Source organism: Nanorana parkeri, unplaced genomic scaffold (genome assembly GCF_000935625.1).
Source record: "Nanorana parkeri isolate BGI_ZX_2015 unplaced genomic scaffold, ASM93562v1 scaffold237, whole genome shotgun sequence".
NCBI classification, from domain to species: Eukaryota; Metazoa; Chordata; class Amphibia; order Anura; family Dicroglossidae; genus Nanorana; species Nanorana parkeri.
Genome location: NW_017306505.1, coordinates 1,398,785 through 1,412,504, shown reverse-complemented (window position 1 = coordinate 1,412,504; position 13,720 = coordinate 1,398,785). Strand labels below are relative to the sequence as shown.

At 50.4% G+C, this 13,720-nt stretch overlaps 1 protein-coding gene and 1 long non-coding RNA gene across 3 annotated transcripts in view; both read left to right on the top strand.

Annotated features, from left to right (window-relative positions):
- The window catches only part of LOC108786976, a 17,304-nt gene extending 12,666 nt beyond the window's left edge, over positions 1-4,638 (top strand). The window contains exons 2-4 of one of the 2 annotated variants that reach the window (XR_001941234.1): positions 406-475; positions 599-604; positions 4,565-4,627. This is a non-coding gene — a long non-coding RNA (uncharacterized LOC108786976). Of the gene's footprint in view, positions 1-405; positions 476-598; positions 605-4,564 lie in introns of both variants that reach the window. The other variant, XR_001941233.1, reaches the window with a different exon arrangement.
- Positions 4,639-6,326: 1,688 nt separating this feature from the next.
- On the top strand, positions 6,327-13,720 carry SDCBP2 (syndecan binding protein 2). The gene is made up of 6 exons (XM_018556403.1): positions 6,327-6,438; positions 9,759-9,920; positions 10,050-10,225; positions 11,317-11,488; positions 12,792-12,883; positions 13,666-13,720. Exons 1-6 carry the CDS (start codon positions 6,373-6,375, stop codon positions 13,718-13,720), a joined length of 723 nt encoding a protein of 240 aa, XP_018411905.1. The 5' UTR covers positions 6,327-6,372.

Genomic DNA, 13,720 nt, shown 5'->3' with positions numbered 1-13,720 from the left:
AGGGGAGGACGGAGGTCAGATAGAAGACTGAAGGGAGGACGGAGGTCAGATAGAAGACTGAAGGGAAGGACGGAGGTCAGATAGAAGACTGAAGGGGAGGACGGAGGTCAGATAGAAGACTGAAGGGAGGACGGAGGTCAGATAGAAGACTGAAGGGAGGACGGAGGTCAGATAGAAGGCTGAAGGGAAGGACGGAGGTCAGATAGAAGACTGAAGGGGAGGACGGAGGTCAGATAGAAGACTGAAGGGGAGGACGGAGGTCAGCTTTGAAGTGGACTCTTCGATAAGATTCAGTGAGGCCGCTCTTTTGGAGATCAGACACTTGCAGTCCTCTGACAATGAAGATGAAATGATGTTTTGGGTCCATTCGTGTTTATAACCAAATGCCGCTTCTTGTTTCTGTAGATTCTGAATTTCCGCCACAATGTCTCTTTACCCGTCACTAGAGGATCTGAAAGTGGACAGAGTCATACAGGTGAGTGACAATGGAATGTTTCCCTTACTGTTCACATGATGTGAATGTTTGTGCTTGTAGTGAATCTCTAGCTGTCCATACAAAGCCTCCGCTATGTGTCTGCACTTTCCCCCGCCACCAGAGGCTGAGGTTACATACACAAGGCTCCCCCCACCCACACATGACAGGACAGCTGATTGGCTGCTCAGATGCAAAGCACTGCATTGTGGGGAGGAATGTAAGGTGCCCCCCCATGATCTGGGGAGAGTCTGGTGTCAGATCAGGGGGAGGGGACAGCAGTATGGGGGGGACACAGAAATTAAAAAGCTGATATTAGCTAAGTTAGGCGTCCCTCAGGCTACTAAAGGAAAAAGATTTTTATTGCTGTTGTTGTTGGAATTTTTCTCTCATATCCTGTCTGGTCACTTGGACAGGAAGTGGGGGGAAATCTCTCTTGTCTGAGCTGCAGATGGCAGTACGACCTGGCAGAAGGAGGTCCTGTCAATGAATTCTGAATGATCACAGAAACATTTCAGACTGACATAAAATACACTTATTGACACAGTACAAAGCCCGACAACACCGGCCCCCGGAAACCGGTACAGTCCACGTTACAGTTAATGATCCTGACGCTGATAAGAACTCACCAGCAACAGGATCTCTAAGCCCTCGTTCACACCTGAACGTTTTGTAGCGCGTTCGACGAACGCTCTACAAAACGCTCAAACATCTCAATCCCATTGTATTCAATGGGTCTGGTTCCCACCTTGGCGTATTTTAGCCCGTCCCTAACGCGCTACAAAACTGCCCACACCTGAAAAGGTACAGGTACTACTTTGGGCCGTTTTTGTTGCGCGTTTCCATTGGGATACAGCGAATCGCGGTAAAAAAAATGCGCGACAGATGCGCATATGCAATACGCCTAGGTGTGAACCAAAATGTGGAGAGAGGACACTCGCCCGCTTCTGTATGATACTCCCTCACCCGCTTCTGCGTGACGCTCCCTCACCCGCTTCTGCATGACGCTCCCTCACCCGCTTCTGCATGACGCTCCCTCACCCGCTTCTGCATGACGCTCCCTCACCCGCTTCTGCATGACGCTCCCTCACCCGCTTCTGCATGACGCTCCCTCACCCGCTTCTGCATGACGCTCCCTCACCCGCTTCTGCATGACGCTCCCTCACCCGCTTCTGCATGACGCTCCCTCACCCGCTTCTGCATGACGCTCCCTCACCCGCTTCTGCATGACGCTCCCTCACCCGCTTCTGCATGACGCTCCCTCACCCGCTTCTGCATGACGCTCCCTCACCCGCTTCTGCATGACGCTCCCTCACCCGCTTCTGCATGACGCTCCCTCACCCGCTTCTGCATGACGCTCCCTCACCCGCTTCTGCATGACGCTCCCTCACCCGCTTCTGCATGACGCTCCCTCACCCGCTTCTGCATGACGCTCCCTCACCCGCTTCTGCATGACGCTCCCTCACCCGCTTCTGCATGACGCTCCCTCACCCGCTTCTGCATGACGCTCCCTCACCCGCTTCTGCATGACGCTCCCTCACCCGCTTCTGCATGACGCTCCCTCACCCGCTTCTGCATGACGCTCCCTCACCCGCTTCTGCATGACGCTCCCTCACCCGCTTCTGCATGACGCTCCCTCACCCGCTTCTGCATGACGCTCCCTCACCCGCTTCTGCATGACGCTCCCTCACCCGCTTCTGCATGACGCTCCCTCACCCGCTTCTGCATGACGCTCCCTCACCCGCTTCTGCATGACGCTCCCTCACCCGCTTCTGCATGACGCTCCCTCACCCGCTTCTGCATGACGCTCCCTCACCCGCTTCTGCATGACGCTCCCTCACCCGCTTCTGCATGACGCTCCCTCACCCGCTTCTGCATGACGCTCCCTCACCCGCTTCTGCATGACGCTCCCTCACCCGCTTCTGCATGACGCTCCCTCACCCGCTTCTGCATGACGCTCCCTCACCCGCTTCTGCATGACGCTCCCTCACCCGCTTCTGCATGACGCTCCCTCACCCGCTTCTGCATGACGCTCCCTCACCCGCTTCTGCATGACGCTCCCTCACCCGCTTCTGCATGACGCTCCCTCACCCGCTTCTGCATGACGCTCCCTCACCCGCTTCTGCATGACGCTCCCTCACCCGCTTCTGCATGACGCTCCCTCACCCGCTTCTGCATGACGCTCCCTCACCCGCTTCTGCATGACGCTCCCTCACCCGCTTCTGCATGACGCTCCCTCACCCGCTTCTGCATGACGCTCCCTCACCCGCTTCTGCATGACGCTCCCTCACCCGCTTCTGCATGACGCTCCCTCACCCGCTTCTGCATGACGCTCCCTCACCCGCTTCTGCATGACGCTCCCTCACCCGCTTCTGCATGACGCTCCCTCACCCGCTTCTGCATGACGCTCCCTCACCCGCTTCTGCATGACGCTCCCTCACCCGCTTCTGCATGACGCTCCCTCACCCGCTTCTGCATGACGCTCCCTCACCCGCTTCTGCATGACGCTCCCTCACCCGCTTCTGCATGACGCTCCCTCACCCGCTTCTGCATGACGCTCCCTCACCCGCTTCTGCATGACGCTCCCTCACCCGCTTCTGCATGACGCTCCCTCACCCGCTTCTGCATGACGCTCCCTCACCCGCTTCTGCATGACGCTCCCTCACCCGCTTCTGCATGACGCTCCCTCACCCGCTTCTGCATGACGCTCCCTCACCCGCTTCTGCATGACGCTCCCTCACCCGCTTCTGCATGACGCTCCCTCACCCGCTTCTGCATGACGCTCCCTCACCCGCTTCTGCATGACGCTCCCTCACGCGCTTCTGCGTGACGCTCCCTCACCCGCTTCTGCTTGACGCTCCCTGGCTAATGATCCCTCGCTGTCAAAAATTCTGCAGAATGTAAATCGCCAGCAAGACAGTAACACTACTGTTCCAGCAGGTGAGTACTGGTCTGCTTCATCCTGTACAGTGGCCCCACCAGCAACACGATCCTGATTGTTACATGGGCCTCACCTACACTGGAAGCCTCCAGAGCTTTGCCCTTTCAGTTCTGAGGCGTGTACATGTGCAGTGTGGGGGTCTGCCAGAACTAACCCGTCAGTTTATATCCCATTGGGTAGGCGGCTTAGTTGTTGGTACATCTAAAAGTGATTGTACAATCGGGTTATAATGTGTGCGGCCATGACGAGGGAACGTCTTATAATATATCAGTTCAGCATTGCCTTTCAGTGCAACAGAATTGGTACATTGTGATTTCCTGACACATGAAGAAGAAGTCCATGTATAGTGAGAGCAGTGAGCTCCGGAGAGCCCCACGTGTGACTACACACACCGCTGGTGGAGAACAGCTCGTTCCTCGTCAGTGTTTGTTGATGTCGGCTTTAATTACATGTTTTGTGGCTTTTTGGTTTTGTTTACACAACTTTTGTGGTGAGACATTATGTTCATGAGGCATCATTGTGGCCGTCAGTTGTCCTTCACGTGTCATACTCATCCACTCTCTTCCTTCTTACAAGTCTGTGGCATTCTGTGTCACGTGAAGCCTGAACAGCTTAGCATGCCAGTCTGCTGTGTGATCTCACGTGAAATAACAGATCACAGATTAATGATTCACAGAATACACAGAGATGATTCACCCCCCAGAACAGGAAGTGTCATTATCTTGTGGTCAGAATGAAATGATTAATCTGTATACCTTGCCGCACTCCTTACCGGATATCCCAGGAATAACGGGTGCTTGTAATGACTGCGGATGCTCATTATCCAATAACAAATGTAAATGTCACCAGCACTCCAACCCGAAGATTCACGTCAGTGCAAATCCATTTCATTGCTAGATGTCAAAGGAAAATTTGCTTTCGGGGCCGCGCAGGGTTCCCTTCATCAGGCTCAATATTGACCGTCATTTATTGACGGGACCCAGCGCGGCCCCGATAGCAAATTGTCTTTTGACATCTATCATTGAAATGGATTTGTACTGACGTGAATGCTAAGCTGTGCTGACGTGAATCTTGGTATTGGAGCGTCATAATGAAATGATGATGCCGCATAGTCACAAATGTCTCCGTTCATTACAATCTTCCTCTTCCAGGCTCAGGCCGCACAAGGGATTTCCAGACCACCACCGGCCCTCATGCCAGCGTCCGCCTCCCCGTCCGTTCCAGCATCTGCCGCAGGTAAGTGAGAACTCTTTATAGCAGTGGTCTCAAAGTACCGGCCCTCGAGGCAATTGCGGCCCGCAGCCAGCTCACAAGGCAGGTATGTGGTCACGGACCGGGTACCCGACTTGCGGGAGCAGCTACACGGTCTGCATCTCTGTCAGATGCAGACTGCAGAGCTGCTTCTGTGTTGGCACTCGGATTGATTAGTAAGGTCTGCAGCAGACTTTACCAATCAATCACCAGGATCGTGCCTCCTCACAGTCTCCTCCCTGCAAAAAGGTAGGCAGGAGAGGGGGCTCTGTATTTTATTTTACATGTGGGTGTGGGGATGGGACTGGGAAGTGTGTGTGTGTTTGTACTGGGGGAATGTGATTGTCTGCACACCGCATGTAATGGTACGTGATATGATTACATTCGGTTAGGAATCAATCACTCTCCCTGGACGCATCGATTGTGCATCCCGGGAGAGTGTTTTGTTACTGCATGTAATCATACCACGTACCATTACATGCGGTGTGCAGGAGTTTACATGCAGCTGCTGTCACCTGATCATTAGCCTGAATGGGTGACAGCGGCCGCTTTTAAACTCCAGATTAGGGATTCCTGACGCAGGAATCCCTAATGGCACCTAAACCTACAGCTTGAATGCGGCCTTATTGTGTGTGTATTGGGGTCCGTAGTACCAAACCGGGTATTGTTACATTTTATTGTAAAGTATGACATTTGGCAAGCCGGCCCCCATGGGAGAAAAACATTTGTGGAGTGGCCCCCGAGTGAATTGAGTTTGAGACCCCCTGCTTTATAAGAATCATTTCCTGATTTTCAGCTTTGCTGCTCCCTCTAGAGGAGGAGAGGTGTACAAGTCTTAGGATTTGTCAAATCTCTGTCTGTGACACCACTGGGGGCATTTTCCCCTCACTTCCTGTGATGCCCGTACAAGAAATGAGGGGGAAGTTGTTACTGGGACAAGAAGAGAGAGAGCAATAAAATATCACAAGTTCAATCCTTCCTCCCCTCCACCAAAATGTGTAGACCTGCCCTCAGTTCCTGTCTTGATAGGAAGTGAGGATTAATCTACCCAGCAAGGGAACAGATGAAGATAAAAGCCTGCCATAGGCCCCAAATCTTCCCCACTTTATTGGACTGGAGTTTGCTTTCTGAAAGGAGCCCGGTATTGTGTGAAATAAGAACATTTGATGATCATCTTCTGAAAATACAAGTTACCTGGCAGCCTGAATTTAAAGCCCATGCAGTGTCATCCCCTGAGCCCCTATACTCATCTTATCAATTCCTCCTTCGCAGCTAGCACAGAACCCGGGAGGGCGGTCACGTCACTATCCTGGTCACATGACATTGCTCAGGCCCAGTGATGGCCTTCTAGGCCCGGGAACTATTACAGGGAAGGAGGCCACATGCTTTCCTCAATCGGGAAGTGCTGCATATTCTCAATGGCTGCAGGGGAGCAAGTAGCTGCAAGGGAGCACAGCTAAGGAGAGTATGGGGGGGGTTGTCACGTCACAGGATACCTTGGCCTACATGGACACCGTCTCTTTAATAGTCTTTAGATGATTGGCCTAAAATGATCGAGGCAGAACTATAACAACATACCTAACTATTGGATCAGAAGGAAGATCAGCAATGGCACCTCCTCCGGTCATGTGTGAAGTTTGCTGACAGTAGTGTTATCATCTGCTCCTTTCTAGGTTTATACCCCAGTCTGAGTGAACTGAACAATTACATGGGCCTGTCACTGTCCGAGGAGGAGCTGCAGCTCAATCTATCACTGGTCCCATCTGGAGGAAATGTGAGTATGGCCGTGATTTCTGTGATAGATTTCCACATTTTCTTGCTTTGCCTTTTGCAATGTGCTGCCCTCCATCTAAACTCACCGGAGATGTGTATATGGAACATGAAGGTGTTAGGACTGAACTGTCTACAGAGAAGGAGAGCTGTAGATGGCTAAGCCTTAGGATACACAGGCAGGCTGTTGGTACTCCTGAATAGAAGAACTAGCACTTCAATGGTTGAGCTGAGGCGGTGGCTCAGAGGATAGGAGCTCTGACTCGTGTGCTGGAGACCTGGGTTCGAATCCACACAAACACTGGAGACTTCCAGGGTGAATCTGTGAGAGTGCTGGAGACCCTCCTGGGTGCAATACCACAAGAGTGCTGTAGAGGGAAGGCCTTGTGTGTCCTGGGTGCTGTGCAGTACCTGAGCCCTCTGGTGGTGGGTCAGAGCAGTGGGAAATATTTCAAACCCATTACTCTGTCCCACCACTAGGGGGTTCAGATACTGCACAGCACCTGGGAGGTGACTTGGATACAGATATATATATATATATATCTCTGGGGTGAGCCAAAAAAAACCCTAAGTCCCTAAATTTTGAATGGGCCGCCCTGGTAAGACAGCCCCTTGTATTTATATATGTTGCAGTGATGTCACAGACTATGGACCGAAGAGGGGGTAGTCCACACTCTATTGTGATGCCACACATGTTACAGGCCTGTGGGGGCCTGGGACTGGAGCAGACTGGTGGGTTGTCCATGGCCTCCAAGCTTTCACTCAGCGATTCGAGCTCGAGTCTACTGTGCTTCCATGTACTCGCCCTCGGGGGGGTCTACAGTGCTCTTGTGGTATTGCACTCGGGGGTCTACAGCACTTTCATGGATTTGCACTTGAGGTTTGCAGCACTCTCATTGGTTGGCCCCTGGGGGTCTACAGCGCTTGTGTGGATTTGAACTTGGGTCTACAGTGCCCTGGGTCAACGCTCTTATCCACTGAGCTACTCGCCTCTGCTCAGCAACTCACGTGTTCATTCTCCTAGTTCAGGAGTAAAAAGTTCTCACAATTCCACATAGATCAATCTAGATTCGAACCTGCGACTCCAAAATCTCTGCTGGGTTACGGGCCGTCTGCTAAACCTCTGGGCCAGCTGGCCCATTGGATCTGATGGCGATATATCCGGACTTAGTAAGTGAGACGTGATCAGCGACTCCAACAAATTCAAATAGAGGAACCGAGATCCGAACCTGCGACTCCGAAAATTCATCCCCCCCGCTGGCTGGCTGCTAAACCCCTACGCCAGAGACAAGCTCTGGCTTGGGGTTTAGCAGCCAGCCCCTTGAACATCCAGACTCAGGAAATCAGGACTTAGTATATAAAATTCAATAATTTCCAGACATTCAAATGATCTGAGATATTCCTCCGACAATATTCATGACGAGCTCCTACACAAGGGGTTAAAAAGTGGCACTTAGAATATTTTTCCTTATTTGTAGATGTGTCTCTGGGGCTCAGCAGCCGGCTCTCTATGTATCAGGACTTAGTACATAAAATGTCATCATTGACTCCTCTCATACTCAGACTTTGGTTCATGATGTTCATTGTCAGCCACAGAGATTTTTTTTGGTGGGATTCGATCTCATGGCGGTAAAGTGAACGCTGTCCGGCCACTAAACCATCAGGTTTAGTGATGCTGGTTCTGGATACACCACATCAGGTGATGCTGGTTCTGGATACACCACGCCACCTCTTATTGTTCCAGACACTCAGGACTGTGACTGTAGGTTCTGTATTGTGTGTTTGTTGTTATTTGACTGATTTCTTGTGCAGCCAAAACTCAGGACTTCTAGTAATATGTGGAGAATAGCAGCACTTATAGGGCAGCGGGCTACACCGCCTGTGCTCATTCCATGGGGTTTTTCTTTCCATGTCGGAAGGAGTTGGGCATTGAGAGCTCTTATACTTTGAGCTGTGTCACCATTTTATAGCGGGGCAGTGTGCTTGGTAGACGAAGGGTAAGGGAATGGGTTCACTTGAAGGGTTTAGAGGTTGGTCTGTGTACCGGAAATAAACACACAGGAGCCACAAGGAGGTCTATACAAGTCCATGGCAGGCTGGGCGCTGATAAACACTGACTGTACAGACCACAGCTTGCCATTGACTTGTACCTGCCGGCTGCACACAGCACTTGTGGATCCCGGGCACGTGTGACAGTACATAGACATCTGTGTCCGTGTGAATGATACAACTGCACCTTTATTATAAAATCAATATTATACCGAGCCCAGAACACGTAATAAATCAGCACTATAAATGCTGCAACTTTATTCACCACATTAACCTAAAACCTTTCCAAGAAAACATCATCACTGACTGACCCTGCCGACCTCCAGCGGAGGAACAAGGACACAGGAAGTTGCTGTGCAAGTCCCAGCATTCAATGCACCTGAGGACACTCACTCCCACCTATTAGCTGATAGGAGGACATGCTAAGGAGATTGAGTGGCATTGACTCTCAGCATTCTACCATTCAGGTGCAATGAATTGTGGGACTTGTAGTGCAGAGGACAGCACTTCCTGTGTACTCATTCCTCTACAGGAGCCAGGTTGGTCAGTTAGTGAAGACTGAAGGGGTCACCAACAGGAGCAGAAGATTCATATCACCTTGTTAGGATTCAATCTGTCCAATGGGGGGGCGCTGTTCTGAGCTTCTATTCTAACTTTACTAAAGACAGATTGGCTTCTTAAATAGAGTTCTGAGAAGTTATGAAGATCAGTGTAAGGAAAGACAAACATTGGCAGCCATTGCCGACGTCCTTCTGGAAGTTCCTAGATCGTGGCACTCTCTGACCACAAACAAGGATGCAGCGTACAGATCCTGGGCTCAGTGACTGATCAGTGCAGGAAACTGGCATCTTCAGAGGAGCAGATTTACACCTGACAAGTAAACATTCTGTACTTTCTGCATGTTCTGTTGTTTAATTCTACCAAAGACAACACACAATATTTACATGTGACACATTGCGTTTCTAAACTGGAAGCAAATAACAATTCCGCCACACACGTGATCTCCATCTTTACTTTGATAGGGAAACAGAGAACATGCAGACAGTGTGGTACAGATCCTCCGTTCATGAATAGTTCTCTAGAGAATTCCTAAAACTTCCTGATAAAATAAATTCTTGTGCTACTTCTCTTCTCTGGTTCATTCAGCGACAGAAAACCTAAAATCACGCGACTTGACTACACACGTCATTGTCACGCGTGTTTGGCATTTACATTGACTGGTAAATTCAGCCATTGATGTTTCCTCTGACATTTGTGTCTTTGTTTCCTGTGCAGGATGTGGCCGTCCCCAACACCATCTCAGGCAGGTTGGTTGCCCCCCTCACGGGTAATGACATCGGTCTGAGACGTGCTGAAATTAAACATGGAATTCGGGAGCTGATCTTGTGCAAAGACGAGAAAGGGAAGGTGGGCCTGAGGTTACGAGCTGTAGACAAGGTGAGCAGATAAAGAAAGCCGAGCAAAAGTGATCAGTGATGGGGAATGAGATTACACACCCGGTTATTTGATGGCCCCGAACCCATTGGGCTCAGAGATACTGAGGAATTGTTTGCCGTGTCTTTCCAGGGAATATTTGTCCAGCTGGTTCAGGCCAACTCTCCGGCCTCTCTGGTTGGCTTGCGGTTTGGAGATCAGATCCTGCAAATCAATGAGCAGACCTGCGCCGGATGGAGCACCGACAAGGCACACAAAGCCCTGAAGAAGGCCGGACAGGACCGGATCAGCATGATTGTACGAGACCGGTGAGTTCCCCCCCATCACACCGCAACCCCTTATACACATAGATACAACAATCACATTCATCTCCACTTTATTAGACAATAAAGCTTTATTAGAACACAGACAACCATCATCCTGCTCCCGTGTCATCACATCTCCAGAGTACTGCTGGTGACCGGACAATAAGCTGAGCCTGTAATACAAAAGCAGTGAGACACAAGAGTTAGCCGACATGAGGACAGGGCCCCCTAGTGGTGACATTGATAAAGAGTTTTAGGTCTTCAGTATAGGAGTACAGTCTTATTTCACCTGCCGTATATGTTATACATGAAGGAAACTTGTTCTCGGGATTATTCGTTCCTTACACGTCACAAGATAAAGCACAGATCAGTTTATGTTTAGTAATGTACCTAATGAAAGGCATTGCAGGTGAAGGGTTGCCTCACACACTTAGACATTAGCCCTTTCCAAATCCTAGTCAGGCAGCCATTGTTAGGTTGAGCCAGTCCTAGTAAGTAGACCTAGTGAGGTAGTGCTGTTGGTAGGCTACAATGACAGTACTAGAAGGTGAGAGTGACAGACTACCATCATTCAGCGGTCTCAGATTACTACATATTCCAGGGGTAGGTGAACTCCGGCCCCCCAGCTGTGATGGAACTACAGATATCATGAGGCATTACAAGACTGACAGCCCCAGGCATGCATGCATGATGGGATTCATCATTTCACCACAGCTAGCAGGCCGGAGTCTGCCCAACTCTGCCATATTCTTTCACACTCCCACCTTGGACAGCTGCCACACTGACATGAGACTTAAAGGAGAACTCTACCTGGAGAAAGGCTGCCATCGCTGATCTCCTGGAGGTGTCCGCCTTCAATACTTTCCCAGTCACTAACTTGGCGTCAGCATGCAGCAAGACACAACTAATCTGCATGCTGCTCCTTTGTCAGTGGCTCAGGAGGGAGTGACGCATTAATAGAGCAGTCAGGCTCAAAAGACGAGTTCAGCAATGGCGTCCTCTCCTCTTTGGTCACAAAGTAAAACCCCAATTCAGAGGTCGCATCAGTGGCACTTGACGTATTTCATACGACAACTTGTGTATTCCGTCCCCAGGCCATTCCAGCGCACAGTGACGCTGCAGAAAGACAGTGCAGGACATGTCGGGTTCATTGTGAAGAAAGGACAGATCACATCACTGGTGAAGGACGGCTCGGCCGCCAGAAACGGACTGCTAACTAATCACTACCTGTGTGAGATCAATGGGCAGAACGTCATAGGACTCAAGGTAAGCCGAGCGCTCATATAGGGGGGGGGGGCAGAATTGTATACACACCTTGCAGATTCTTTACTTCAGCATTTGGATTTCTCCTCCATTGTTTGTCCTTGTGACCCCCTGTTACTGGAACAGGAAGTGAGGAGAAATCTCCACCAGAAAAAGAAAGCCAATCTGAAGCTCCCACCAGATCCTCCTCGTTACTAAGGCCTCGTTCACACTATCCTTAGTGCGCGCACTGTGGCCGGCTCAATTTGTTGTGGGGCGGGAGGGGGCGTGGCAGTGCATTGAGGTGAATAGCACCATAGCCACGCCCTCCTGCAGCAGTGCGATCGGCCACACAAGGCACATCAATGCCTGGGGTCCGGTCTGGTCAGAAATAATGCTGCAAGCGCTATGATGTGCCGTGCATTCCCGTGCGACTGATTGCGGCCAGAGGGCGTGGCTGTGGTGCCATTCACTTCAATGCACCGCCACACCCCCTCCCAAAACAAACTGAGCCGGCCGCAATGCGATCCAGTGTGTTGGGGCCACAAATCGGGCCAGAAAACACTGGGGATGGTGTGAACAAGGTCTAAGGAAGACGGGTAAGACATGGATGTGTCCGCAGAAATCTCCCCAAAACAGGCTTAGAAGACAGCACCACTCTCCTAACATGAGAAAGCTGCACAGACCCGATAGATATATCTATCTATGAAGCTGACAAAACAGACACAGACCCTTTTACTAATGATCTAGTCACGTCTGCACCAGACACAGCCTGGAGAGAAGAGCGGCCATTTTCTGGGGTTCACAGCCAGGCATATAGGAGGTGAAGGAGCTTTCCCATCCTATATGCAGGATCTGCCCATCCAGTGTTCTTGCTGCATGGACTCAGAGGGGCATGGGAGCGTTCTCTGCCAGGTTACCAGCAGACACTTCACATCCCGTACACATTCTATCATTCTGGATCGAAAACAAATTAAATCTGGTTTTGGTAATTATGTGCGCTTTCTATTTCACTCCGAAACAGGTCTGCGTTGTTATTGTGACACACACACACACACACACACACACACACACACACACACACACACACACACCCCCCTCGTACACCAGCGCTATTATAATGACTGCGGAAACTTCAGTTCCCACATGTATCATGTACACAAATCAGAAGTAAAAACCATGAACAAAGTGAACACCAATCATTGCCTTCCAAATATGATGCGTGACAGAAAAACACCAGAAAATGTGGATTTTATAGTAAATCAGGAGTAGTACTGACATCCCAAACAGATCAGTCATGTGACAGCGTGTTCTTCTCTTTTCACAGGATCGTCAGATTGGGGATATTTTAGCATCGAATGGCCCCAGTGTGACAGTGACGGTGATCCCCAGTATCATCTATGATCACATTATAAAGAGGTAAGACCACGTGTCCCCCTTGTATACAGAGATCGTGTCCGTCTGTCTGTCATGTCACACAACCATTTGGTACAATCCCGACATGCACAGAGCTAGAACTCCCCATTCACATGTTACATGTAGCCTGAACCCAGTTCCTGAAGGTCACTTAGTCCCTTTCAGACGGTCCGGTCAGGTCCACCTGTCAGTTTTTAGGCAGATCCGATTGGAAGCCCAATGTTAGTCTATGGGCAGCCGGATCTAAACGGACTTGCATCCACTTACATCCCATTACCCCGGACTAGGAACACGTCCTGAATAAGAAATCAGAGTTCTGATTTGACAGACCCGATTGTGATGGATGGAAGGTAAATCAGATGTAAGCGGACATGTGTCCATTACCGTCAGACTCCCCATAGACCTACCATGGGTCCGGTCACGATGGAGGAAACAAACTGATCAGACTCGAATGTCACAAGAGTGACATTGTTCCATACTGCTCCGACCTGTGCACGGATCCCCTGCTGATGGGAATGGAAGGTGCCAGACAATAGTGACACACGTGTATGTAGAACAACATTTCCAGGCCTCATGACTAAACTGCGGGTCAGAGCAGTGATTTTCCTTCCCATGTTCCTTGTCATACCAGCAATGCATGTGTGATGTTTGGGTACACTGCTATAGGGAAATCCCACACACCTCCTCACCACCTATGAAGCCTTGTGGGGAGCAGTGAGAAGAGGAGATGGGAAGAGTTATTGGGGATGATCGATCCCATAATGGTTTCTTTCTTTTTTTTGCAGAATGTCAGCCGGTATCATGAAGAATTCTATGGATCACGCTATCCCAGAGGTGTAA

Excerpts from the sequence above, each read along its gene's own strand:
- SDCBP2 (XM_018556403.1), top strand. The coding sequence starts at position 6,373 with ATGGGCCTGTCACTGTCCGAGGAGGAGCTGCAGCTCAATCTATCACTG. Across the intron at positions 10,226-11,316 it reads AGCATGATTGTACGAGACCG|GCCATTCCAGCGCACAGTGA; the intron begins GTGAGTTCCCCC and ends TTCCGTCCCCAG. Across the intron at positions 12,884-13,665 it reads TATGATCACATTATAAAGAG|AATGTCAGCCGGTATCATGA; the intron begins GTAAGACCACGT and ends TTTTTTTTGCAG.